This window comes from Gymnodraco acuticeps, unplaced genomic scaffold, assembly GCF_902827175.1.
Source record: "Gymnodraco acuticeps unplaced genomic scaffold, fGymAcu1.1, whole genome shotgun sequence".
NCBI lineage: Eukaryota > Metazoa > Chordata > Actinopteri > Perciformes > Bathydraconidae > Gymnodraco > Gymnodraco acuticeps.
Window position 1 is genome coordinate 2,616,257 of NW_022990023.1, and position 26,756 is coordinate 2,643,012.

The 26,756-nt window shown below is 41.1% G+C and overlaps 2 protein-coding genes across 5 annotated transcripts in view; one reads left to right on the top strand and one right to left on the bottom strand.

Moving 5' to 3' along the window:
* The window catches only part of taok2b (TAO kinase 2b), a 28,174-nt gene extending 8,184 nt beyond the window's left edge, over nt 1-19,990 (bottom strand). Inside the window, exons 1-18 of one of the 4 annotated variants that reach the window (XM_034214583.1) lie at nt 19,432-19,989; nt 17,766-17,804; nt 16,879-17,019; nt 15,886-15,957; nt 15,689-15,790; nt 13,283-13,328; nt 13,060-13,156; nt 12,680-12,793; nt 11,694-11,785; nt 11,494-11,587; nt 11,079-11,160; nt 9,485-9,652; nt 8,110-8,316; nt 6,357-6,571; nt 5,887-6,064; nt 5,621-5,749; nt 4,891-5,115; nt 3,939-4,178 (exon numbers count right to left, since the gene is read on the bottom strand). In XM_034214583.1, the coding sequence (XP_034070474.1) occupies nt 3,939-4,178; nt 4,891-5,115; nt 5,621-5,749; nt 5,887-6,064; nt 6,357-6,571; nt 8,110-8,316; nt 9,485-9,652; nt 11,079-11,160; nt 11,494-11,587; nt 11,694-11,785; nt 12,680-12,793; nt 13,060-13,156; nt 13,283-13,328; nt 15,689-15,790; nt 15,886-15,957; nt 16,879-17,019; nt 17,766-17,768 (2,205 nt within the window). In that variant the 5' untranslated portion in view covers nt 17,769-17,804; nt 19,432-19,989. Of the gene's footprint in view, nt 1-214; nt 4,179-4,890; nt 5,116-5,620; nt 5,750-5,886; nt 6,065-6,356; nt 6,572-8,109; nt 8,317-9,484; nt 9,653-11,078; nt 11,161-11,493; nt 11,588-11,693; nt 11,786-12,679; nt 12,794-13,059; nt 13,157-13,282; nt 13,329-15,688; nt 15,791-15,885; nt 15,958-16,878; nt 17,020-17,765; nt 17,805-19,431 lie in introns of those variants that run through there. The other 3 variants (XM_034214584.1, XM_034214581.1, XM_034214582.1) reach the window with 3 other exon arrangements.
* Nucleotides 19,991-22,983: 2,993 nt separating this feature from the next.
* Nucleotides 22,984-24,725, top strand: cabp5a (calcium binding protein 5a). The gene is made up of 7 exons (XM_034214682.1): nt 22,984-23,138; nt 23,451-23,500; nt 23,742-23,772; nt 23,873-24,016; nt 24,155-24,264; nt 24,404-24,551; nt 24,635-24,725. Exons 2-7 carry the CDS (start codon nt 23,453-23,455, stop codon nt 24,661-24,663), a joined length of 510 nt encoding a protein of 169 aa, XP_034070573.1. The 5' UTR covers nt 22,984-23,138; nt 23,451-23,452; the 3' UTR covers nt 24,664-24,725.
* Nucleotides 24,726-26,756: the final 2,031 nt, after the last annotated feature.

The window sequence follows — 26,756 nt, forward strand, 5'->3', positions numbered from 1 at the left end:
AAAAAGCCACAGAAGCTGTTGGCATTATGTTTGGTGGATATCCGACAAAGGGAAGGGCATCAGACGATAACAGATCAAATGTGAGATAGAGGAGGAAGGGTGAAAGGGATCTTTAAATAAAACAAGATTTGTTGATAAATGAGGGGGGGGGGTAAACAAATGAAGACAAGGTAATAATGGAGACAAAAATCATAAAAACAAACGGGACAATGAGTTTCACACAAAATAATTTATTTTTGTGTAAAGAAAAAAAAAAAAATCTGGATTTATGACAAAATATTTCTCTCTGCTTGCGGCAAACAGCCATACAGTACGCCAACACTCATGCAGCTAAAATGAGAATAAAGGGACAACAAAATGGCTGCCAAACAGAATGCAGTACTTTTCTTATAAATACTGCATAAATAAAATATTTTAAAAAAAAGTGATGTAACTGTGGAAACGGTGTCACAACAAAACAGAATACACACATGTAAACAAACACAGAGGAACAGGAGATAAACGATACTGGACCACACATGAAATTCAATGGCAAATAAGTTACATTCAAAAAAAAAAAAAATGGTGTCTTTTTTTTTTAAAGCTAGACTTCTCAATGCAGGTCACCAAAAATAAAGTGCCCTACTTTCTTCTTTTACCTGGATTAAGATCAAGGTTTCCTACTCAGAAATAGCCCTCCATTTAAGTGGCTCAAAAGTCCTTCTCCTGTGATATACAGTACAGGGCCTTTAGTCTCCTACATAATTAGCATCGATAGGTACTAATGCATTTGAACTCATTCTAAAAGTTCTCTCAGATCTATGCAATGTGGGCTTCATTTGACTTCATTTGATCTAAAACCAGAGCATTTTGGTGTTTAGTCTTTAAGATTGCAAAAGCATTAGATGGAAACGCTGCTATAAACGCTCACGTGTCTTTTTTGGTCTGATTGGGTATTCATTGTTTGGTTTGATTTTTTAAAGCAAAAATACATATCAATGCCAATAAACCTCTGGTTCCAGCTTCTTAATTCAGAGGATTTGTTATTGTTCCCTGTCATATAATAGCAATGCAAACATAACATCTTTTAATCAAACAAAACAAGATACCGGAAGACATCACGTTGGAACACTATGTTTTTATATTTTTTTTGTAAGTTGCATACGGCAAAAGTGAAAATATTTGCACTTATCTGAAGTAATCTGCTCTTCTACTTTTGTTTTTTAATTGTCTTTTGGAAAGTGCAAAAATAAACGTGTGCCATTACTGGATATCTTATTTTCATATCATGTTTAACCGCTTAATTTTTACTTTCACATTCAGTAGTTGCATCAATCTTTGGACTTATTTTACGATTGCATGTCTCAAACGATTGTCTATATGGCTTCATATAAATTAGGCTACATTGAAATATTAAATACGTTTTCTATTATATTTCACTACTTCCACGTATATTCTGCATTCTTATAATCCCACTATTACTTTAGGATACGCCACTTCACAAGAGACATTAACATTCGTGCCAACAGTTGTAACTAGGCACTCAACTGCTGAACATGAATAGGATTACTGACGGTACAAATATCTAAATGTTTACATGGTAAATCATAACAAATATTATTGCATAAAGAGCAATAACAGTATATCTAACTAGAGTGTAAAATATATGAGTTCACCAGCTGTAAATAATATCCTTTGGTTGTGTTATCAAGCGTTATTGTTCCCGCTAACTGGCCCGAAGTTTTAATATTTGAAGTCCAACGTAAGCAAGTATTTCACACTTTGGACCCCTAAACAGATAAACTACGCTGTATTCGATCAAACGTCTCGCAGTGGTCCAAGATTTTTCTGTTCAGCTTTTTATTGCACTTTTTACCGACTGAGGGCTAGTGTTAGGCTGACGTTAGTGAAATCTTTAGGTTATTTTCATATCTTTTCACAGTTTTCAGCTTTGGGGAGTGAAATTATAGCCAGCTTTGCAACACTGTAATATTTGTTCTACGCACCGAGATAACAGTGCACCCTTTGAAGATAAGACCACTATGAAAGAAAAACTACAGATTGCACAAAACTGGTCTTAAAAAATAACAATAAAATATGTCTTACAAATTAAGAGCAAAAATAATAACAATAACAACTTTTACAAAAAGCACAATAATGGAACTTCACTGGGTTTGGTACAGTAATGGTGGGTTCAGCTGTTTACATCAGCACGGCCCACCACAGTACGGCTTGTGTGCACACACGTTGGGGGAACTGTGTCTCATCTTTTGGAAATGTGACCAAAAACCAGTTTGGGAGTTATGTAACAAAGAGAGTCGTGTGGTCCCAAATCAAAAAGACACACACATGATGGTTGGACAGGGAGCATGGTAACACACACACACAAACACACACACCACCAGAACATGTTTTACACTCTATCCATTGGTCTCTCATTATCTACTCTATCTCCATGGCCGGATTTTCCCCCTGACAAACCTTCCGGATGAAGTTCGTCTCAACCCGCACTCCCACCTCACATCCTCACGGAAAAACCTCTCCTCCTCCCTCCTCTGTCTCTCCCTCTCTCTCCCCCTCCTCTCCCTCTGCCTCCTCTCCCTCACCTCCCTGGGCAGCAGTCGGGGGAGCCGGCTCGGGTTCTCCCTCCTCGTGAGGCCCAGCGTTTGGAATTTGATCCGGACACTTAGAGGCATCTTTTTGAGGAGCCGTTCGGCAAACTTTAGCACTACGGAGTTAGCCAGATCTGCCAGGACCCCGAGGGGCCGCCGGCTGAAACGCTTCACCCAGAGGAGACCTTTGGCCAGGGGGGAGGCGTTACTGCAGCGAGCCTGGTGCTCTAACGGCAGGCTCTTAAGGGGGACAGGGATTTTGGATTGGCGCCCGCCCCAGTTGCGCCCCGCTTTGGGAAACATTTCATAGAGGTTACGCTCTGCCATGCCGCCGAAAACCGACTGGCACATGGCGAACAGAGGGCGAGGCAGGCGGAAAAGAACCCGCATATAGAGGCGGTTCACTTTGCGGGGTGCGTGCTGGAGGAATTCTCGGGCCGGCCTGACTATCAGCACCACCACCAAGTAGAGAGAGAGGAAGAGGGAGGGAGAGGAGAGGAAGGAGGCAGAAACCAGGATCATGGGGATGTAGTAAATCCCCAGACTGAAGGAGAGCCCTAAACTGAAGATCCCGCTCGCCCACAGGCTGAGCGACAGGTAGGTGGAGAGAGAGAGGGAGCAGCAGGAGCGCAGGAAGAGGTACGAGAAGAAGAGCGCCAAGAGGGCGAGCTCCGTGGAGAGGATGAGAGACGCCACAGAGGGGAGGGGGGGGGAGCGGCGCAGGGAGAGGAGGAAGATGGAGAGGAGCAGCAGGGTGAGGTTGGAGGGCTGGGCAGCGGCGGAGAGGGAGAGGAGGAGGCAGATAGCGTGGGAGAAGAGGGAAGGGAAGGAAGTCTGAGCGGGGGACGGGGGGGAGACGGGGGCGGGCTCCTCCTCCACGTCGGGGAAGTAAAACTCGGAGAGCTCGTCGATGCGCTCGCGGAGACGTCTCTTCTCCGGGGACAGGGACGAGATGAACTCTGAGGGACAGCCGTCGGCCACGCCCCTGCCCTCCTCTTCCTCCTCGTCTGTTTCTACATGTGTTTTACCTTCCTCCTCTTCCTCCCACTGCCCTCCTTCTACCTCCCTCTCTTCTGTCCCCTCTTCACTCACTTTCCACTCGTCCTTCTCTTCCTCGTTTCCCTTTGTTTTAACGTCTCCATCTAACTTGTCTGTCCTTTCTAACCCAGGGACACCCTCGCCCTCCTCCACACCTGCTCCATCGCGCTCAACATCACACATCTCCTTATCCTCCCTATCAGTTTCTATCTCCCCTCCCTCCCCGTCCGTTACTCCGGCTCCCCCCGCCTTGCCGTCCCAGCGGCCGCCCGGCCCCTCTGCGGACTTGCCCTCTCCCTCCTCACTCACTTTGAGGCTCTTGGGCTGCTGGCGGACCTCCACGGCGTGTTTCTGCCGCAGCTCCTGCTCGCGCCTCTTGTTGTACTCCATCTGGTTGGTGAGCTCCGTCTGGTGCTGCGTGCGGATCAGGTCGGCCCGCGTCCGCTGCACCAAACCCAGCTGCCGGAACTCCAGCTCCTGGGTGGTCTCGTGGTGCCGGAGGAGCATCGCACAGTCCAGGTCCTTCAGGGTCTGCTTCTTGTTCAGCTCCTAGAGAGGAAAACAAGGTGAGCAAGAGGCATGGAGGGTATCGTAAAATATCAAAATAATAATAAGAGGAGAGGGAGATTCAATTCTTCTACAGGTCTGTGTGAGGAGAATATAATAATATCTCACTATAGGTTTATTAATAGTATTCTTTTTTTTATATTTAAATACATTTATATAGATAGAATATGATCAAACTAAGTGTATTTCACCCAATCTGTGTGAGAAGTGTGTATTCAACTCTACAGTCTTTCTTTTTTTTAAAGGGCAGTTTAACCCGAAATTCGAAATAAATAATTCTTCATGTTTGTTTTTTTAACAATGTTGATATTTTTTTGGTGCGAATTACTCTTTGGATGGTTTTATCATTATTATATTATTTTTTTAGCCAGCTTCAGCCGCCATTCCTATCATTGCACAGAAGGAACGTTGAAATATTTCAAGAAGAAATAAGAGCTGATTGAGTGGTGACTAAAAAGTGACGGCGAGATATTTCTTAACTAGGCATTACCTTAAATATGTGATGCTTACAATCGAAAATACAACTTTATAATAGATTTCTTGACCTTAAATTCTTAGCATGGACTTTGGGTAGGGTTCAAAGTAAAGAAAACGGGGGAACTGATACATCCCAAATAAATAAAACTAATAACTGTTAGAAGTCTACCTGACTGCTGGCTGCTTAAAGTACATTTGAGGAGAATGTAATTAATACCATGTCAATCTGACACGATACCTCTCGGAGCAGGTCCTGCTCCAGGTTGTGGCGTGCCAGCAGCATCTTCCTCTTGTACTGGCGACACTGCAGCTCGTAGTACTGCCTCTGCCGTCGCAGCAGCCCCGCCTCCTCCTCCGCCTGCAGCTGCTGCAGACACTCCTTCTGATGCACCAGCCACTCCTGCTTCTCCCGCTTCGGGGTCGACTGGTTCTCATTCAGCTCCTGGAGGGGAGACACACAAGAGGCAATGAACGGACAGTACAGTAGTAGTAGTAGTAAAGGATGATTAAGCTGAAGGATCAGGGCTGTTTGGATTGTGTTGGGAAATCTAGGGTTCATTTTAAATTACGTTTAGTTATTTTCGTGTGAAAACAAAATAAAAAGGTACATTTTAAGTTAATTGAATGATTGCTTTAGTTGGATAAAAACAACGTAGAGCTAATTATAAAATGTATGCAAAACAGGATATGTGTGTGAGAGTGATAAGCGAGGTGATATTTTGGCTACATTACATTCTGAAAAGACTTAAGACTAGAAAGTCCCTTTTTTATTGATTCAAACTTGTATTAGTTGAATAAAACTAAAATGGCTACAAGTCAAATAGAACTTTGGCCACCAAAAATAAATGAAGGTTAAGTGTGTCGTAAGTGTGAGTGCATTTTATTTAATAAAAAAAAACTACCAGGAACATTTGACTCAGAAAAAGAGTGGTTCGTGTGAAAAGCACCTCTTTGAGCTGCTCCTTGCGTGCTCTGTACTGCCTCTTCTGGGACTCCAGCAGCCCCGTCAGCTCCTTCTTCTGCTGACCCAGGATGTGCTGCTGGAACTTCTTCTCCTCAGTCAGGACTGCCTTTGTCTGAAAACCACAAACAAAAACTCATTAACATCATGAGTTATGAGAAACACAAGCTTATAAAATCCATGGCAAGATTACTGGACTTCTCTTTAGTTTCAATAGCAGTTATCCTCCTCCCTCCTCCACCACCCGCTCACCTCCTTCTCCAGGATGGCCTGGTGCTTCTTGGACAGTTTCTCTCCCTCCATGGAGAAGCTGTTCCTCTGGTTCTCCAGCTCTTTGTCCAGTCTCAGCTGGTGCTCGTCCATCTCTGCCTTCAGCTTGTTCTCCAGGCCCATCAGCTGCTTCTGGTGCTGCCGCCGCATGCGCTTGTACCTGTGAGGACACGAGGCAGGAAGTTAGCCAAGAGAATCCTTGAACAGACCCTTCATTTGAGTAAAGTGGTCTTTTATTAAATCAACTTTAATGAATGTAATCTATCATTGTATGCGTCCTTTTGTGTGCAAACAAATATGGATTGAAGCAGATTATCTTGTCAGTAAGTCATAAAACAATCATACACAGCTGCCACTGGAATCTAATTATATTAAAAGAATAAAACGAATAATATTATTATAGCCAACTTGTTGAACATGCATTGGCTTTATTTTCATGTGTGTCCCCTCACCCAGACATCTGCTCCCTCAGGGCCGAGCCCTGCTCATGCTCCTGGATCTGCCGAGTGACGAGCGAGGCCGTCCTGATGGTGGCAAAATGATCTCTGTTTCTCCTCCGCCTCCCTCCTCTCTCCCTTTCTCTCTCTCCGCCGCCACCGGCAGACGGAGCGTCTCGTAGCGGGTCGATCTCCGGCTGGTAGGGATCATCGTAGATGTTGTCATGGCTCTACACAGCGGAGACAAGCAGAGAGCAAAACAGGATTTATTCAAACAGGTTTGTGCTGCTATAAAGAAAATGTATTCAACTGACTAGTCTTACCTAAATGTCACACTAGTACTACATTTTAAATACAGGGCATTAACTTTATTTAGGGCTCAGTGAAGATACACTCACTTCACAAAAAAACTAGGGCCGGGACTCGATTAAAAAAATGTATCTAATTAATTAGAGGCTTTGTAATTAATTAATCGAAATTAATCGCATTTTTAATCACATATAAATATTTGACCTGAGAACAGTGAGAAGCAATTTTTTTCACATGGATTTTAGTATACCATTAGGCGCATTCACACCGCAGTACTTTTCCCACAAAGGTTCATGAGAACTTAGTTCATGAGAACTCTTTGAACCTGGGGGTGGATTAGGCAAATGAAGCCGCTGACGTCACTTCTTCTTCTTCTGCTTTGGGTTTACTGGCAGGCCGCAAACCACTTCACGGCGTATACTGCCGCCCAAAGTCCCCGGCCGGAAGTCTCCGGAGTTGGGGACTGGCTTCAGTAGAAGCTGCTGGGACTCCCAGCAGCTTCTACTGAAGCCTTCCGAGTAAATCGCCAGAACGCCGACACCTCCTCATCTCCACCGCTCCCATGTTTTATTTTGTGTTGCCATAAGTTAGACTCTCTGCGTTTCTGCGCTGGGCTAATGCTAATGCTAATAATGCTAATGCGAGGATAATAAAATGGCGGCTTCACAAAACTTTTTGGGAGTTTGCAATCCGCCCAGCCAATCAGACATATAGCTCTTTTCCGCACGAAAGTCCCTGCTCTCTAGCAGCTCTCTGCTCTCTAGCAGAGACTTTCGTGGGGGTAAAAAGGTTCTCATGAACTAATTTTAGTACCGGCTCTTTTTGGTGTGAACGCGATAAAAGAGGCTAACGTCCACGCTAGCTTCCACGCTAGCTGCTATATGTTTTGCATTGAGGTGATACTTGAGGCTTGATGTGCTGCGGTGATATGCGAATTCCTTTTTGCATAATTTGCACACAACCGTGCTCTTATCGACGCTTCCATCCGTCCGTTTTTTAAAACAACATTTCCCACTGTTGTTCACTGTGGTTTGTTGTTGTCTGAAGTCACGAACGTTAGTTGGTGCTCCAGTATAATCGGTACGCCTGAAACTCATCCAGTGAGAAACGTTCCGCGGTGCAAAAATAAGTGCGATTAAAATGCGTTAATTTTTTTAACGCGTTAATTTTTGTGTAATTAATTAATCTTAATTAACGCGTTAAAGTCCCGGCCCTAAAAAAAACTAAACTTTGGCAAGCTTCTTTCGCTTTCATTTCGTGTAAGGGGTGCAAAACAAATGTTATTCTATAATGATGTTGGTATGAAATAAGTGTTTGAAAAAAAAGGTTCTCTCTCAACATAAGCCATGTCAAACTGATGCAAATGGAGCCGAATGTGTATGAGAGTGGTTTGGGCAGGACAGAGTTCTCACACTGCTCTCACACATTCCCGGCCACACAGTAATGTATTTGGACTGACCAGCGGTTTGTGCAGGACGGAGCTGTTGGAGGTGACGGTGTGCTCGCCCTCCTGCATCATGGCCATCTCCCCGCTGTCGTCAGAGCCGTCGGCCAGGCTGTTGACGGAGCTGCTCTGGGAGCTGGCGCTGATGGACATGGAGGGCAGAGAGTGGGAGCTCTCCATGCTGTTCACGGTGCCGGTGCGCAGCATGTACTGCTCCGCATCCTGGAGGGCAGAAAAGGAGTTTAAATGATCTAGGGAAATACAAAGCTACCACTTTATAGGTTAACAGTCGCAGCGGTAGTAGTATATTGACCGGTTTAGTGCATATACAAATGTGCTTTCCAATGAAAAATATTCTGAGCAGACGTGCAGTAAAATGTGAAACTAAAAGCGAGACACAGGTCAACACTTTGGAGAAGTGCAGACCCCACATTCTCAGAATTCCTCCATTTCCTTTTCGGGGGAACAACCGACTGGAATTAAATGTTGATGGAAACAAAAGCCTTTGTAAGAGGAAGTGAGAGGAAGGGGCCCTAAGTTCACATAATGTATCGAGAAGTACGATACAAAGGCAGGATGGATACTGAAACCAGCTACCCGGACATGTGCGTACATAAAGGGCAGCGATGACTTATTCGTTTTCTTTGACTAGATTCCTACAAGAGGGGTCTTAGTTTTAAAGTATCATGAGTATCTGTGACCTAAGATTTTCAATGTCATAACTACAATGTAGCTATGCACACATGACAATAAAAGCCTTGAAACTTAAAGTGGACCTATCATGCTATATTTGAACAATATATTGTAGGGCCATACCTATATAAAACATGTCTGTGAAGTTTTTTTTTCAAAATACCAAACAGATCATGCATTTTAGCCATGCCTCATTTCGCTCTTTTTTAGCCCTGTTTTAGCAAGGGCTGAATCTGAGAGAAGTCTTCTTCGCTGCTTTTGTGGCAGACTACAGCGCCACCTACAGGCCTGGCATATGTACTACAGCGTCTCCAGCGCTTTCGAACGGCAATGGCCGTGGCTGTCTCCTCCTGATAGGTGGAGAGTTCCCCATATAGGCGGAGCTCCTCGTTTCTGACGTCAGAGATATTTCAAATCTGGATCAGTCTGTATCAGATCTGTTGCAGCCCCGTTTTTAGAGATTTGGGTATGGAGGAAAAGAGAGAGGGTTGTGTTTTCTGACACTTGGTGAGTTTCCTGACACACCGGGGACACACATTCATGTATAAAAGACGTACAAAAGTGCATTTTGCATGATAGGTCCCTTTTAAGTTTTGGGGAAGCACTTCTAATTTCACATGTACAACTAAATGTGAAGTGATGAACAAAGCCTCAGCACTCTTGGCCTCCTCCTCCCCCTCCTCTGTCCCAGTCCTACCTCTTCCTCGTCGCCTCCTTCTGGTGCGGGTCCGTTGAGCGCCTCATGGAAGAGGATTTTCTTCATCTTGCGGTACTGGAGGTTGTCCAGCTCACGAACAGCATCCTTGGTGCGGGCGATCAGGTCCATCACCGCGGTGACGGGACGCTCTCTGCATAGGAAATGGTGCTGCAGGATAGAAGGGATGAGAGAATGAGTGAACAATTAAACAGCCACAGGGTGCTTAGGGTCTACAAATCAACTTCCTGGTATATTAGGAATAACCAACATGAACCCAAGATGGGAGTTAGGGTGCAGGGCGATTATTGTTTAAGATATTTATATTGATTTTCCTTTATTCTAGGATTCTGCTCATGAACCCGTTGCACATGAACTTAGATACTCTGCCTACATGCTGATGAGGATTGTCCCTCCCTTTTATATTTTCCTTTGAGGGCAATTTTTTTGTTTCCCCGACATCATTAAGCTGACCCGCTTGTTATGCCAGCGCATGCTTGAGCCAACTGGAACGAAAACGTAAACAGAGATGACTACTGTATTTATGTAACCTTTAGATGCATAAGTGTGTATCTTTTTACCCGGTGAGGTGGTTTTCTTGAAGTATCTTTGTAATCAAAAACATTTATCATTTCATATTCCAGCTATTCCTCAAAAAATCATGCCATTCAAATTTTAAATTGACATTTTAAGAAATTGTAGTTTTTGTATTACTACCCCAAGCTTCCATAAGTGGATCAAAAATAACAATAACAAGTGACACCTCTCAGGAAGATTATTTTACACAGCAAGATCTGATACCTGTCAGTCAGTCAGTATAATAATACATTATATTTGTATAGGGCTTTTCAAGGACTCAACATCGCTTTACAATATAAGGGAAAGTTAGGGTGGGGGGTATAGGACTATCAAACTTGATCGACCGGCATGGATTGATGGGGGGGGGGGGGGGGGGGCGCTATGAGTAGACAAGAGGAGAAGAGATGAGTTTTGAAAAGGGACTGGAATACTGTGAGGGTCTCAGAATAGCGGAGATCTTTGCATCAATACGTTCAAAGCGGTTTTTTTCAAAATGTAGAAGAAATGTCTAAAATTATATATAGTGAAAAATGAAATATAAAATATTTCTAGTGTGAACCAAAATATAATACTAAATATTATACAAGTGATTTTTCTTAACCAAAATGACAGAAATGGCATAAAAACACATTATTCTAATACGGGTGCTTTTTGACCCACTTATGGAAGAGTGTAGGGTCCAGTCACTCGGGCATCTAAGGGTTAAACACAGCTGGTTCTAACTGAGGAGAAAGAGGGGCCCTATATTTAAGGGGAAAAAAACTAAAATTGAACACCTGGTGTACAATATGGAATTAAATGTAGATGAGAGCAGTGTTTGTGCCGTACACAAAATGTTCATCAGAGTAGTTTATAAGATGAAAAACATGTCATATTAATCCTTTCAATATAGATCAATTCGTGCCGTGGCTGAAAGCGCTTTTCTTCAGATTCCCTTTGCTCTATCATAATCTCGGACAAAGAGAGAATCAAAGGCTGCCGCCTGCCTTCATGTGCGACAACAAACACCACTTTGTACCTTGAGCAGCACATCAGAGGTAGGTCTGTCCTGGGCGATCTTCTGCAAACAGGAGTCCACAAAATTGCGGAAATAATCCGACCTGGAAAGGATAAAGACTGTCTTTATAAAAGCACCATTCACTTTGTGATGTTATGAGTGAACGCATTATTGAAATGTTTCAACTGCAACACAGATCCATGAAATCAGGAGTAATCACTGTGCCAAGTTCTTTCATATCGGTAGACTTCCTGGAAATGTGTATAAAATTAAATATCCTTTGAAAATGTCTATGTTGTATAAGCTTCCAACACATCAGAAGCTATTTTCCAAAAGCAACATTTAGAATATGATATCAAGCAACATAACACATGTTTTCTCTTGGCACATTAAATCAGCAACAAAAGGACATTAAGGCAGTTGCACCAACTCTCACCAGTGATTAGACAGCAACACGGGGCTCTCATTCTGGGCGATGTGGTATAAGGCACTCATTGCATTCATGTTGAACAGAGGAGGCTTCCTTTCCGCTAGAGGGACAAAGCACAACATTGCGTGACAGAGAAAGGCAGAAAAAGGATGCTTTCAGCTCTTTGAACACACACACAAGTGGAGCACTTTATGAACATCTCTTACCCAGCTCTATGGCGGTAATGCCAAGTGACCACACATCCACCTTCCCATCGTACTGGCCCTCGTCCATGGCCAGGATCACTTCAGGGGCCATCCTGCATGGAGGACACAACAAAGCAATTCAGCCTTTTCCATTTCTTTGAACCTGGACTATCAGAGAGCCTCAGGGCTCACTGTCCCCACGTCTACACCACATCAAACAGCAGGGACAAAACCAGGGTTAGGCCGGCACATATTCAATAACTACAGAAACCTGTAGAAGATGAATAGTCTGATGACCCGGTGAGAAACGCGCAGGTACAGCCGGGGAAAATGCTGATGCTAAATGCTGTTTCCAGCACCTCAAAAATACATCTAGTATATACAAATAATAATCTGATGGACTCGCACGCTCCCTGGGAGGGCCAGCTAAAAAGGTCAATTCAAAGTAATTACATTTTAATATCAAAGACATTTCTTATTTTAACTTAAGGGTTATCATTCTTAAGGTCTTAATACAATCGACCCTGATTAACCAATATGGCTCAATGTTCAATTCTCACTTCAAAAAAAATCAACTTGCCCCTTTACAAACAGTTTATGAAATAAATGTAATTGAAATGATTGACATCGCTTTAGCTGATAAACTCCATCTTTACACGCTGCCATTTGTCTTACAGATGGGTACTCCACATATGCAATGGAGTTCTCCACTGAGATGAGCAGAAAGTGAGATAGTTCACTCCTTACTTTTAAGTTGACTGTTTTTAAATCAACCAGATTTGAAAACTTTAAAAACACCTTTCAGGTATACTATGATACAGGGAAATACTTAGTAACGCTTAACAACGACATTTAAAATAAGTGAAACCGATGACTTTCTTAATAAAGCAGATTCACAAACACGGTGTTTGCTGGATCATAATCTGGTGCAATCCTTCTGAATCCAAAAGGAGTAACTGTCCTCATCTCCTGAGAAACGGTGATGAGCAATACATTTGATATTTTACCAGTAAGGTGTTCCCACAAAGGAGTTGGCCGGGGCCATGATGGAGGCGGAGCCAAAGTCTCCCAGTTTGACCTGACCCGGCTCTGTGAGCAAGATGTTTCCTGCCTTCACATCCCTGAGAGAGAGAGACATGATCAGATCAGAGAAAATGACTGGCCGGGGGAATCGTGAGGAAGACAAAACAAATAGGGGACATATGAGAGAGACAGTGTCTTGTCAGATGTACTCAAATGTGTTGCTGCTCAGAGTGTGAACACTGTTGCATAAGCTGGTCTCAGCAGCACAGTTTGTGCTTTCGCCCTGTATTTGTTTTGTCTCTTGTCATAAGAAATGTGGGGGAGGAGAACAGATACAGAAAGTGAGAAAATAAACGGGGGTTACCTGTGAATCATGTTGTGAGAGTGAAGATACACCAAGCCCTGCAATGCACCATGGACGATGGCAGCTATTTCCACTTCCTGGAGAGGTTTCTTATGGACTGGGATAAGAGAGGCATTACGGGATATTAGGCATTGTTTTTTCGAGAACAACTGACTGAACACACTTGAGTAGATGCTAATTAATTCATGTTGGCATCTTAATTACTTGATTCATTCCTGCTTACCTTCTAAGAGGTCAGAAGCTGAGCCCAAGCAGTATTCCATCACCAGCTAGGAGACACAGAGGGAGATTAAACTGCATGCTTTTTGCACTTACAGGGTATATGCAGGGATCCTGAAGTCAAATGTAAGACCTTTTAAGACCCTTTCCATACATTTTAAGACCTCATCGCCACTTTGAGTTTTAACCGGTTACATTGGCGACACACTTTACCTCACATTGACTATATACAGTATTGATTGTCCTTCCTCCTTATCTTCCAACCATTTGGACGCAGACTTGCATTTCCCCATAACGATGTTGTTTAACAACCGGCGTAAACGGACCTTTGCGCGCTATCAAGCAGTGAGCGTGCGATGTCCTGTTCAGATGACGTCAAACCCAACGGGATGCCATCAATAAACTTCACAGAATCACACTACACACCTACGCAATGATTACATTCAGGCAGACTGTAGAATACAACCTCTTTGGACCATTGATATACTTATTGAAAACAAAATGTAATACCTTGGAAAATGCCCTTTAATACTTTTTAATAGCATTAATGTTCGCTAAATTGATTTATCAACTTTTAATACTTTTTAAGACCCAGCGGACCCCCTGACTTAAGGACTTTTCCACACAAAGAGCTTTTTTTTGGACGTGAAGCAGTTTGGCCTTGATTTGAGTATGTTATTTAATGGCGCGTTGGCCTAGTACCGGCTAGCGGGTCCTAATTCACAGTTTTTCTGGCCCCATAAAATCGTGGTTCTAGGGCAAGGAACAACCAGGCTGAGTCGGGCTGAGTATGCTAAACTAGAGAGAGAGAATCGCTGGCAAGGGGGCTACAACTACAACAAGATGAACATATTTGACTGTGATTTAATTGTAATACACGTTTCAAAATGATGCCGAAGTAACAACATACTGATACCGGTTAGTAAAAACCATGAATTAATGCTTTGACAAGTCTGCAGACAGACGGCAGGCGAGGCCGTGCGAGGCCTGCAGTGGAAACGCGCCATAAGTGTATTGGCGCATTTCCACTGCAGGCCTCGCTCGGCCTTGCTCGGTTTGGTTAGGCCTTATTAGGCCCGGCTCACTTTAATGCTGCGCTTCCATTACAGTTTAGGAACTGGGGCAGTTACTATAGTAACGCAGTGTAGGCGGAGCCGTGACGTCATCTTCAACGAGAGCCCCGGAAAAACAACACAGCCGTTAGCTCTTAGCACTCAGAGCTCATAGCTCTTCATATCTGTTCAGAAACTAGATAAAAGTTAAACAAGTACAAACCACAGACTGCCTGTGTCATGGCGAATACAGTCGCTGGTTTATTTATGTCTGTATAGGCCGTTGTTGTGAGTGTGGACGGTCGGAGCATATATAACGTTAGCTTAGCCAAGCTCCATTTAGAAAACACGCATTTTAAAAGGGTTTTTCGCCTGCCGTCTGTCTGCAGACTTGTCAAAGCATTAATTCATGGTTTTTACTAACCGGTATCAGTATGTTGTTACTTCGGCATCATTTTGAAACGTGTATTACAATTAAATCACGGTCAAATATGTTCATCTTGTTGTAGTTGTAGCCCCCTTGCCAGCGATTCTCTCTAGTTTAGCATACTCAGCCCGACTCAGCCTGATTGTTCCTGGCCCTAGAAACACGATTTTATGGGGCCAGAAAAACTGTGAATTAGGACCCGCTAGCCGGTACTAGGCCAAGTGGAAACGCAACCAAAAACGGGCCCCGCACGGCTCGGCACGCTTAAAGCGAGCTACCCGCTGCAGTGGAATCGCGCCATAAGAGCTGCTGTTGTAACAAGGTAGGGCCAATAAGTGCTCTCATGACTAACTCCTCCATATATTAGAAGTTGTTGCCGTTTAGCCGTTGCAAAACAACATTTTAATTGCTGCAGGAAAACCAGTTTGCACTCCTGCTTGGGACATGCACAGACAAGTTATGTTCATTGAATAGGTAGCTTTAATCAAATAGACAAACGTATTTGATATGTTGAACCCATTTACTCAAACTGAGTAATGGTGAACATTTTAAAATATAAAAACAGATATCCAACTATTTACTTAAATACCTCAGCAGAAGCTTTGAAAAAAATATGTAGTATAGCGCTAATGATGACAAAAACACTTTACAATGTTTTTTGTTTTTTTTAAAAACTAGAGCACCTTTCCCAAGGGAACAAGAGCCTTTTAGGGAAACCTGTGAATAGATGCACTGAAAATGCACTTTGGGTGAACGTCTGCATTGACAGAAACCTGTTTGTTTATAAGAGGCTTTTACATTGCATTTGACCACACTATTTCACCTACGATGTGTAGCTAAAGCAAGTTCTTTGTGTATTGCACAATCAATTTACAGTAAAGGTTTGAAACATTCGTATGAAAAGAGCCCACGCCCACACACACACACTCACCCATGCTGTGTGCTCCCTCAGGTAGCAGCCATGGTACTCTACAGTGTTGGGGTGGCGCAGCTTCTGGAGGAACTTCACTTCCTTGATGATATCCTGCCATTTCTGAAAAATCAAAGCCAAAATCATTGAAGAGCAAACTGATAAACTGATTTGAAATCTGCGATTGGATAACGGCTGAGGGGGTCATCAGGTCTTACCTCATTGGACTGTTTGCCCCCATATGACATCTTCTTGATGGCCACTACCTCATTTGTGCGGATGTCATGGGCCTAACGTGGAAATGGAAGAGACAACGGATGAGAAATACCTTCTTTTGAATATTTAGTTTTCCCATCCTGAGGGATTTAGCAGCCATTGTTACATCAGACCTAACAGAGAAATCAACATCACATAAAACTAGAATTTCTACCGAGCCTTTTTCCCTCTTCTCTCCTTTCCTGTTGATCCCTTCATACATCACAAGCTGCTTTTCACCCTCCATTAAACAGAGCTTTTTCTTCCACCTCTTGTCCTTGACTCGCACCATGTTGTTACCTTCTTCTTCCCTCCTGCCGCCTTTCACACGATAGGTGCATCCACCTTGTGTTTTGTTGGCAGTTCATCACTCTCTTCCCTCCTGTCTAACAGATACCATCTCACAACATCACTCTCCATCAGCTGTCAGCTTAGCTCCTTAACTTTGCTGTCCTTATCATACCATCAGCAGCTTTAAACCAGGCTAGACTCACCACAGCGATAACATCTCAACATTCATTTCATCTTTGCTTTTGCTTCAGCTAAGGGGAAGTTTTTGGGCTGTACTATAATTTGTAGCAACAATCTGATGTAGCTTGAGCTGCTACAACTAACAATCCCTTTGAGAGCTGCAAACAGTTATTGTTTTCATTGTTTATTTTGTGTATTTGATTAAATAGATATAAATAGAGTAATTGTGAGTTGCCTTTTAGAACTCCATCACATTTTACAGTTGGATATTTGTATCAGCAAAGTGTAAGGAGCCAACTTAACCTGATTTATAAATTAAAAAGATATGTTTGTAGAAATGTTTGATTTATTAAACTCCCTTTCCCGGTCAAATATAATTCTGCAACCTTTAAATGATGAGTGTATCCATATCAGCCAGCTGAGAGATGAACGACACAGTTTACACATTACTATGACAGACCCAAACACTAAGGAGAGGAACTCACGAAGTAGACCGCTCCGAAGCTCCCATGGCCGATCTCCCGGAGGTCGGTGAAGAGCTTCTCCGGGTCATCCCTGAAGAACAGCTCCGCCACATCGGGGTCCTTCAGGCTCCCGGCCCGCACAATCGCCGGCATGGCCAGCGCCTGGTGAGCGAGGAAAACACACACAGGGTGAGCGTCTGTTATTTGGAAGGATCACCAATGTTTGTGTTAGAAACACAAGCGGATAGAAATATGGTCACACACCTCCCTATGCATGTTATAGCTTTATATTATTATTATTATGTGTGTCTATGTTGTTATTTATATAAAGTGAATGTGTTGAAATGTTTAACTTGTTCAGCTCAAAAAAGTCTGAGACATAACTCGACAGACAGGCGCATATTATCTGCAGCATGGGTCTTCAACAGGGGGTCCTCAGGGTAACTAAAGGCGGGGTCACTCTCCAATAAAGGCTAAAACTGGCCTGAAAATGCACATTTCGCTAACATGTATCCAACATATTATAAGCAAAGAAAGATGGGCCATTTCATATAAAGAAAATTAACTGACTTATTATTTTAAACAATATTGAATGTTCACTACTACCGGGAAGCTGGGTGCAATGACGACAGCTAGCTAACCGTTGCTAAATCAATGTGTGGCACCAACCCTGACGGGCGAGACACTAAGGTTCATGTTTCTTCAGCTTCATTTGATCTTCAGCTTCATTTGAACTGTTTAAATCTACAAAAATGCAAATGTGTTGGCATGTAAAATATCAAATTGTCCATAAGCGTCAAATGACCACACACTTAACTCATTCATCCATAATCCTCCATCTGTCACTCTAGCAGAAATATAAGAATAAACAATAGCAGCAAAACTGTTAAGAAAAAAATGTTAATTACCATAATTTACCCAGACACGGAATATTCCGTGTTTAGCTTCTGTAGATCGCATTGGAAATGAGGGAGAAATGAATATATGAATATTATGTCTTCAAGCAATTATTTCATGATGTTTAAGACTTCAATATGCACAAAAAACACATCATATTTTCATTGTATGTTAAACAAAACAAATAATTACCGACAAACAATACATTTGACTAGTCATTCAGCAGCCAGCCCATATCTCACTTAGACATGGGGTACAGGGGTGTTTCTAAAATACAATGGAGATACAGTACAGAATATTGTCTGAGTGAAACTGGTGTGACATTTCTGAGGCCAATATGGAAATGCTATGAGCTAAAAGTACAATGCTTACCAGTTTAGCATGAATATGATTTGCCTATCAAGTTGTACCTTTGGATAAGTAGCACTACAGCGTCTGATAGCTCTTATTATTGATCTGACTTTACAATATGAACTACACTTCACTATATCTTGTATGGCGTTTTTTCGACTCATTAAATCCAGCAGAAAACATTATATATCATGGTTAAAAAGGCTGAAACATGTCTCTCATTAGGTTCTGAATGTGTTACATTCCTTTCAATACAGGATCAAAATGAGTAACTAGTTATTATTAAATGACTGCACATTAATCACCTTATTAAATGTGTGGGCCTACTAATCATTTCACTCACAGCCTTTTTAAACCTGAATGCATAGTAGTCTACAGTACAGGTATAGACAAGATTATTTTTGCAAAGAGAAAATAAACACTGGTTTACCATTTGTGTAATCGAGCCTCCCACTTTTAAGCGGAGACAAATATAGAAACACACACTTATTCTAACATATGAATTGTACTTGTACTGCATGCTTATAATGATGGTTATAGTGCAGACTGCAATCATCATTTGTGTGATGCACTGTCTGTCAGTTTAACAGCCTGGCACGGCGTATATCATGGGACATTAGGATCTTGTCAGAGTGTAATGTAATATGTAACACATGCTCCATATGTTTCATAGTGATCATTAAGTGAACGACTGGGCCTTCGTGTTAGTATTTCCACACACTTCAAAATGAACAAGCATCACATGAAACGTTTCTCTTAAGGCCATTTTTGCTTCAGTCAAAGAGGAAGCTTGAGGTTCCCTTTGAAAATGAGAAGTTCTTTCAATCTTGCAACAAAGCCTAAAGCAAGCTCTCAGTCTATTTATAAGAATCCCAGACACACACAGGAAGCGGCAGCAAATGCTGGAAATGTGGGGTTTTATTCAAAATGAACCTCCCCAATCTATAATTTTACAACCCTGTGCATATTCTGGGGGAAAAATGTTATAATCCTTGGTTGCTGTGACAGAAAACTATTTATTTCTATAGGGGTTTGCCATCAGGAGCTCAGCTGGGAAAGCGACATGGCTTTTTGCACTTGGCTGGTCAATTAGGCTATGTAGCTCACCAAATAAATTACATGTATTCAACAGTGGACAACAACAACTCAAGACTGGTTAGGTTTTCAATATGCAGGCCAACAACAAGCTTTCATGCCAATGTCAACGTCTCCAGTATCTGAAGATTTGTTTAATTAATTATGCTAGGTTCTGTTTCCCTGCAAAAAAGGGATAGAGAGGCGCAGTCGGCTGCATTAGCATGCTGAATGATTTATAACATGTCTTACCGTGGCTTCTGGGATCCACTGTAGCTAGCCCTGGAGCTAGCTAACCGGCCTGGCTGGAAAATATTGGTCTCACTCCCCTTTCCTCGGCACTGGTGTCTATTCAACACGAACAAACCACATTCTGCCTGTCGACGCTTTTACTTAAACTCCTCTCCATCCTGGTGCTCCCAGTCAATTGGACAGCTAGCCCGTCTGCGCAGCTTGACATGAGTAAAGTGCCAGTCAATTAGAGTGACAGCTATCTGACTGACGGCTGCTAACAGATAACTAGCCGGGTAGCTAACAAAATCAGAGGCTAGCTCTAGTTGCTGTTAGCAACACCGCTAACTAAATAACGTAACGCCAAGAACTGCCTGGGACGTTTTCAATGGGGAATGGATTTATTAATTTCCACGGGTCCACTCCGTGCTCCACTTTGTGCTGTCATTACGTTAGTGTTGTCGGCAGATTTAATCTCCAGTTCGTGTTATCCCCATTTTGCTCGACTCTCCATCCGTTTTTGTTCAGGGCTTCATGATGGCGGAGCGGGGCGGGAGCCGAAAGGAAACCGGAAGTGCTCTTCTTCGATGCTTCCATATCAGGCACAGGAGCTGCACCCACGCCCGCGCGTGGCCGAGGAGCTTCAGACGTCAACACAAGTTTAAACCACCATTAACTGTGGGACAATATTGGGATTATTTTGGGTAATAATAAGAACTTCTTATTGCACTGTGCTCATGTGGAATTGTGCCACCTACTTTAAGTCGTTGAAGTATATGATTAAAAAAAATAGAAAATGATGTAGCCTAAAGCATACCGTTTGTGCTCCTCATCTGTTTACCTGAAGTTTCTCTTTTTGCTGTTGTTAGTTTTGTTATTTTCAGGACATTGTTTATTGCTGAAGGTGGAGGCAATTCATTTAATCTATAAGAAAACATCCTAATTGATAAGATGAAAACCTATATATAGCCTACTGAAATGTGTTTGTTTATGTTCAACTACTCTCTCGCTAGTACAACTATATAAATTGCAATTTCTATTGATTAATAATTCCTCTATGGAGATTTGCTATTATGCTCCACTTTGCATATTGCAAACCAAGACATATCTGCTATGATATTTTGTTTACTTATATAACTCTTATTAGCAGTCCAAGTGTAGAGTAATTGTAATTGGTGTAATATAATCCTTCTTTTATATTTATTGGTATTATTTTATCTTTAACTGCCTTTTTATGTAATTAATTTCAGTTTGGAAGTTTTGCATCTGTAACATTGGAACTATTTCACATCCTATCAATCGCTGTTACAGCCGCTCTAATCCACTCAGTGTAATCTCAGTGTTGTGCACTTTTATATGTGTTGAAAAAAACACAATAAAACCAAAACCTCTGTATCTTTCTGTTTTTTATTCTAATTTTCAAGCTGTTACACTTTACAATTTCTTATCCACATCAATGTTATTTTACAAAATGTAGGTTAATCTCAATTAGGACATGCATGCTATCTCATTCATGCCTTCCATTCATTTAGAAATATTAAATATTTCCAGAGAAAGAATCACCTTTGAAATAAATGGAAGAAATGTTCAGCATATAAAAACCTTTTAATGCATTTTAAACCTGTGTACTTATTTGTACCTTCAGGCAGAAACTCCATACCTTTAAAATGTTCCACATCTTTCATACATAATGGGCATTATTCAACGTTTACAGCAATTCAATCAGGCATTTGCTTTTCAAAAAACCTTAATACATTTCCATGTTTTAAGTATTATTCGACTTTTCACTCAATTCATGTAAACCCATTCAAACTCCTACTCTATCTTTTTTTACACATAAGTAAGTAAATCAGCAAAGCTTTGTAGATGTAGCTTTTCAACATCCAGCAATGGATTACCTTTGTATGAATTAGTTTTTATTAAATAGGTTTGACTGTTGTGGGGCAGAAATGGTCAACAAATAGCTGTGCTTTCGCGCGCTTTTATATCTTAATCCAGATTCTAATCCAAAAACGTAACCTATTTTTATTTTCTATCAATATAATCTATTTATTTTTTAAATCAAACCATACATCCACCACACAGCCCTCCCTTTTCCTCTTCTCAGTGTTAATTCATGATTTCCTCCAGTCCTCCACTCCAGACATCTTTCCGCCGCTGTGGGTTTTGCATAACTCTGCAATGTAGAGGGGGAAAAGATAATAAAACCATTACGAGTTCTCGCTCCATAGCCCAGCGGATTACGCTCCTTATGCAAACAGATGTTGATGAATTTACACAACAGAGAATCAGGCGGAGGAAAGCTCAGAGAGGAGGACACACGTAAACTATCCATGGCTGTGCACAAGTGTTTCAGCTCAGCCTGTTACTGCAGACATCATGACAGCAGGAAGTCAAGACTGACCCTGGGGTATTAACCGCTGACATTTCATCATGGTTTTTCATGGAAAAGATAATCTTTTAGTTTCCACGCAAATGTAACCAATACTCGCATAGATTATCACACAATGGGATAGCTTTGACTGGCCTTTGGCTCTTTAATACATCGACAATCTGTTTCACTGCCATTTATAGGAAAACAGAAGGAGCTGATACAACGACAGAGTAACCAAATTAGCCTCTATTATCTTGAATTGATTATTTCAATCAAGAGTACAAACTGTCAACTTTATTAAATGTTAAATTATTTATCAAGATAAAAAAACGTTCTCTTCCAAATGCAAAGATGTGTTCCCTGTTTATATATAGTCAATTAAAATCGCTAGTTTTATGATCATAAAAATCATAATCCACTCAGGATACTCTCTGTGTTGTGCACTTTTAGCTGACACAGAAACACACACAATAAAACCAAAACCTCTGTATCTTTCTGTTTTTTTATTATCACTTACAAGCTGTAACACTTTACAATTTCTTATCCACATTAATGTTCTTCTACAAAATCTTTATTTTACTTCCCACGGCAATTTTTTTTGCATGTAATTAGTCCACATCTTTCAATAAACTCAATTCAATCATCATAAAGTTAATCTCAATTAGGACATGCATGCTATCGTTTAGAAATATTCAACATTTCCAGAGAAAGAATCGCCTTTTAATAAATGGAAGAAATGTTCAGCATATAAAAACCTTTTAATGCATTTTAAACATGTATGTACATATTTGTACCTTCAGGCAGAAACTCCATACAACCTTTAAAATGTTCCACAACTTTCATACATAATCGGAATGATCAATTATTATTATTATTATTCAACTTTTAAAGTGTTAAATCCACCGTGTTGAACTGCAGTGAATTGGCTATACTGTTATACTTCACAGTAAACAAAGGAAACAGAAACTCTATGCCTAACCTCTGACCTGACAGTATCAAATCTCTTCTGTCATGCTCAGATGGCAGTGTGTTATTTACAATATAAAGTTTACGCTCGGCATCTCTTTAGGTCATGCATGAACCTGATGCCCACCCATCACACCGCTGGCTCCTCCCAGAGAGTACAACTGGATGCAGCCACACCCTCCAACCCCCTTATACAACCTCCCAGCATCCCGCAGCAGGGCACACAGGGTCTCCACACACTGAGAGAAAGGGCTGCCACCTGGACCACGATAAACAGAACCGATACTGAGAGGAAGATAACATAACAGGAGGAAAACACCTTGGGTCGGCTGCTGGGTCTTGGATTAGGTGAAGCTATTGGCTGATGAACAGCAATCACCAAAAGAAGGTTTGTACCTGGTGTCACTTTTTTCCTTTTTCTTTGGCAGTTGATTTCCTGTAATTGGAATAGTATTTGCTCCTGTTATTTTGATCAGAAAACACACACTCGTACCATTTTGAGAAAAGGGCTTTATGCAGTCAGACAGTGATAATTATGGCAATCCCTCTGAGGGAACACATTCCACTCAATCTATCCTAATCCTAATTTGCTGGCTCTGGCAAACACCAGCCAGCTGTGCTTCATCTGTCAGAAATTGTAAAAAGAAATTGTCATATTCATAATTACAACTTCAAATTGTTTTTTTTGTGTCTTTTGCAGAAATGAGTTTAGGGGCCGCGTGCGTTTTCTTGCGAGGAGGGAAGAATATTGTAAGTACATTTCTAATGGTGTGATGAAAGGTCTTTAACCAAAAATAAAAAGATGAGAGAAACCGAAATTGAGCATGCTGATGCCAGTGCTCCACCAGCCAATACACTTTAATCCACAGTCTAATCTGTGCACAGTTTAAATCTATTGTAATGTTCTGTATTGAGCCAAAAAACATCAATTTTGTTAATTGAGTCTTACTACAAAAGACCAAACCAATTGCTTTTCCCTCCCTTTGTGCAGACAAGACAGCTGGCTGAAGATGAGATTGAGGGTAAATACAATTTTCCTATTCTTCATATTCTCATGTTGGTAGATTAAACTCTTTGCATGTACCTCAATCTGACTGGGTGAATTTCTCTTTGCTGCTACAGAGCTTCGGGAAGCATTCAATGAGTTTGATAAAGACAAGGATGGGCTGATCAGCTGTAAGGACCTGGGGAATCTGATGAGGACGATGGGCTACATGCCCACGGAGATGGAGCTGATCGAGTTGAGCCAAAATATCAACATGAACCGTGAGTCCCACTCCCCAAAGAGAAACATATCTAAAAAACGTTTTTCGGCTGTAAACTGATGAGAAATCTCCAGTTAGAGGATCATTTGCAGCGATGATTAAGAAAAGTCCTGAATAGTTTCTTTGGATTTCCCTTCAGTTGGTGGCAAAGTGGACTTTGAGGATTTTGTAGACCTGATGGCCCCGAAGCTTCTGGCAGAAACCTCCGGGATGATTGGGATGAAGGAGCTCAAAGACGCCTTTAAAGAGGTGAGAGTAAAACGTTTTCTTTACATGAACTTTCCAATTTCCTTACATATTTGACCAATACATCCCAATTCAATGACTGAAAGCTAGGGATAAATAGTGATCTCATTTTCTTTTATTCTTCTCTTGTTTCTATGGTCAGTTCGATACGGATGGAGATGGAGAGATCACAACGGAGGAGCTGCGGTCGGCCATGGGCAAGCTGATGGGAGAGCACATGAGCCAGAGGGAGATAGACTCAATAGTAAAAGAAGCAGACGACAACGGAGATGGCACAGTAGACTTTGAAGGTAAGAAGTATCAGGGAAATGGACTTCAATGATAGAGCAAATGTAATCACAATGATTTTATAAACTCTTTTTCTCTGCTGCAGAGTTCGTCAGAATGATGTCCCACGAATGAGCAGCTGAAAGAAGAAGAAATGACCTTTGCACCTCTACGGACACGCTTTAATACTAATACTGTCATTCTATAAAGCTCTTCAACAGATTATCTTTTTACATATTAAGAACATATACTAATTTGTGATTTGAATAAAGTGCTGCTAAGAAAAGTGAAGCAATGTGAAGTTATTCTCAGAGAGAATTTTACTATGCAACTATTGAAAGTGTTTATCAAACTAATAATGTTTTGCCTGATTATACCTATTTTATAAGTCATTTTGGATCGTTTTGTTGAAATGGTTTGAATTTTTCAAATGTTTGTATTGTTAATTGTAGACTTTGATTGTTTATGAACTATTCTCACAACATTCTTATCACTAAAGCAATGTTATAATGAAAATGTAGATATAATAGTTATCATCTACTTAATAAGAAATCACTGTGTATAACAATTGTACATATCAAGTATTTAGCCTAGCCTTGTTGTTATGTTTTTAGAGTACATTATTTATTTATGGATACAATCCAACAAGTAAAATCCTTGTCACAGATATCTTCCAGATCTCTAAATAAAACATCTAATGTAATCTTTTCCATTTTGTATATTTTGGTTTGAATGAATACAACAGGCTTCATGTGTGGAACTGGAAAGGAAGCCAAGGACACTGTGCATGTATTATTCAGCATCATGTCTGCAAACATTTTAATTTGAACTATTTGGTACAAGGCTATCATTTGCCAAATTTGCCCAAAAACTAAAAATACTAATTTGTGCATGACTTCCATAATAAATCCACATGCATAACAGCACAAAACTCAATGGTTATATAATAATTTGGCATAACAATCTATGGATTTCGTGTACCAAAGCAGGGATTTGGAAAGCAACAATATCAGCAATGCTGCTGCGCTGTGGGTAGATGAGGATTGAGTCATTTATCTGCCGTGGCTTTGGTAGGACATCGGGATAAAGAGATTGTGTGACCACTGATTCGATAAGACTGACGCTCCAAAAACATCATAACTCTGACTTCCTGATTCGTGCAGAACAGATTTGTCGATATTAAGTGGAAAAAATGTTGGGAAAATGTGCTTCTACCAGAATATAGCCTTTTGAGTCATTCTTGCAATTTGGCTGTTCTCATACACATTTTTAGTGTTTGGGGAAATTTGTTTCAGTAAACACGCTTTATGGTGATGGTTAGAGACAACTTTTTCATATGATACTAATACTGATATTCAGTATCTGCCAAAAACCAATCCGATAACGTATTTTTCCCTCTCTTATACAACCAAGCTGTTAACAATACATTTGCCCTTTGCTTAACCCCAGCCATTTAATAAACATAATACTCAAATGGTCAAACGAATATTTTATTTTCAGAAAACATACATAACCCACAACATGAGTCATTATTGCAAAACTGCTGCTTCCCCTTTATTGAAACGTTTTCACGCACTCGTGAAACATTGTGCAAAATCTGAGCATTAAGAATAACTTTAATAAAAAAGAAATGTGTAAAACTCTGGAAATATGCAAATCCGGTCCAATACTGGCCAAAATCAATGCATCGGCAATTACCACATTACCAATTAATCTAATCCGCTAATACATTCCTTAAAACATCTGTCTATAACTGTCATTGGGTGTAGGAACATTTAGTTTTTTAGGTTTTTTTTAACCCTGGAATTGCATCAACTTTTGCACAAAATTGATTAAATAAAACATGATTTGAATGTTTATATTGTGCTGAACAATAAAAAGAAGCAGCATTTACACATTCAAAAGTCCTGTTTTGGGTTATCTATTTCTTTAATTTGGAGTAGAATATTTTTTTCCCAGTGTGAGCATGATGTTTTTAAAACATCTTCAGCAAAGTGCAGCCATACAAATGTTTTATCTGACTGTGACGGACTGATTTGTTGTGGGTTTAGAGACATGTTGTGTGTTTGTGTGCATTACTGACCCAAATACCATAAAGAGTTCAGCGAGTGGATTCAGCCTCATCAGATTCAAACCATCCTCTCATTCTCTATCAACAACATTGAAAATGTTATTTTTAGTTAAAGTCAGCGGCAGAGGTTTTACTTGAGTAACATTTTGAATGCAGG

Bases quoted from the DNA above. Each gene is read 5' to 3' on its own strand.
- cabp5a (XM_034214682.1), top strand. From the start codon at position 23,453: ATGAGTTTAGGGGCCGCGTGCGTTTTCTTGCGAGGAGGGAAGAATATT. The intron at 23,501-23,741 runs GTAAGTACATTT...CCCTTTGTGCAG, and splicing joins TGCGAGGAGGGAAGAATATT to ACAAGACAGCTGGCTGAAGA. The intron at 23,773-23,872 runs GTAAATACAATT...TTGCTGCTACAG, and splicing joins GGCTGAAGATGAGATTGAGG to AGCTTCGGGAAGCATTCAAT.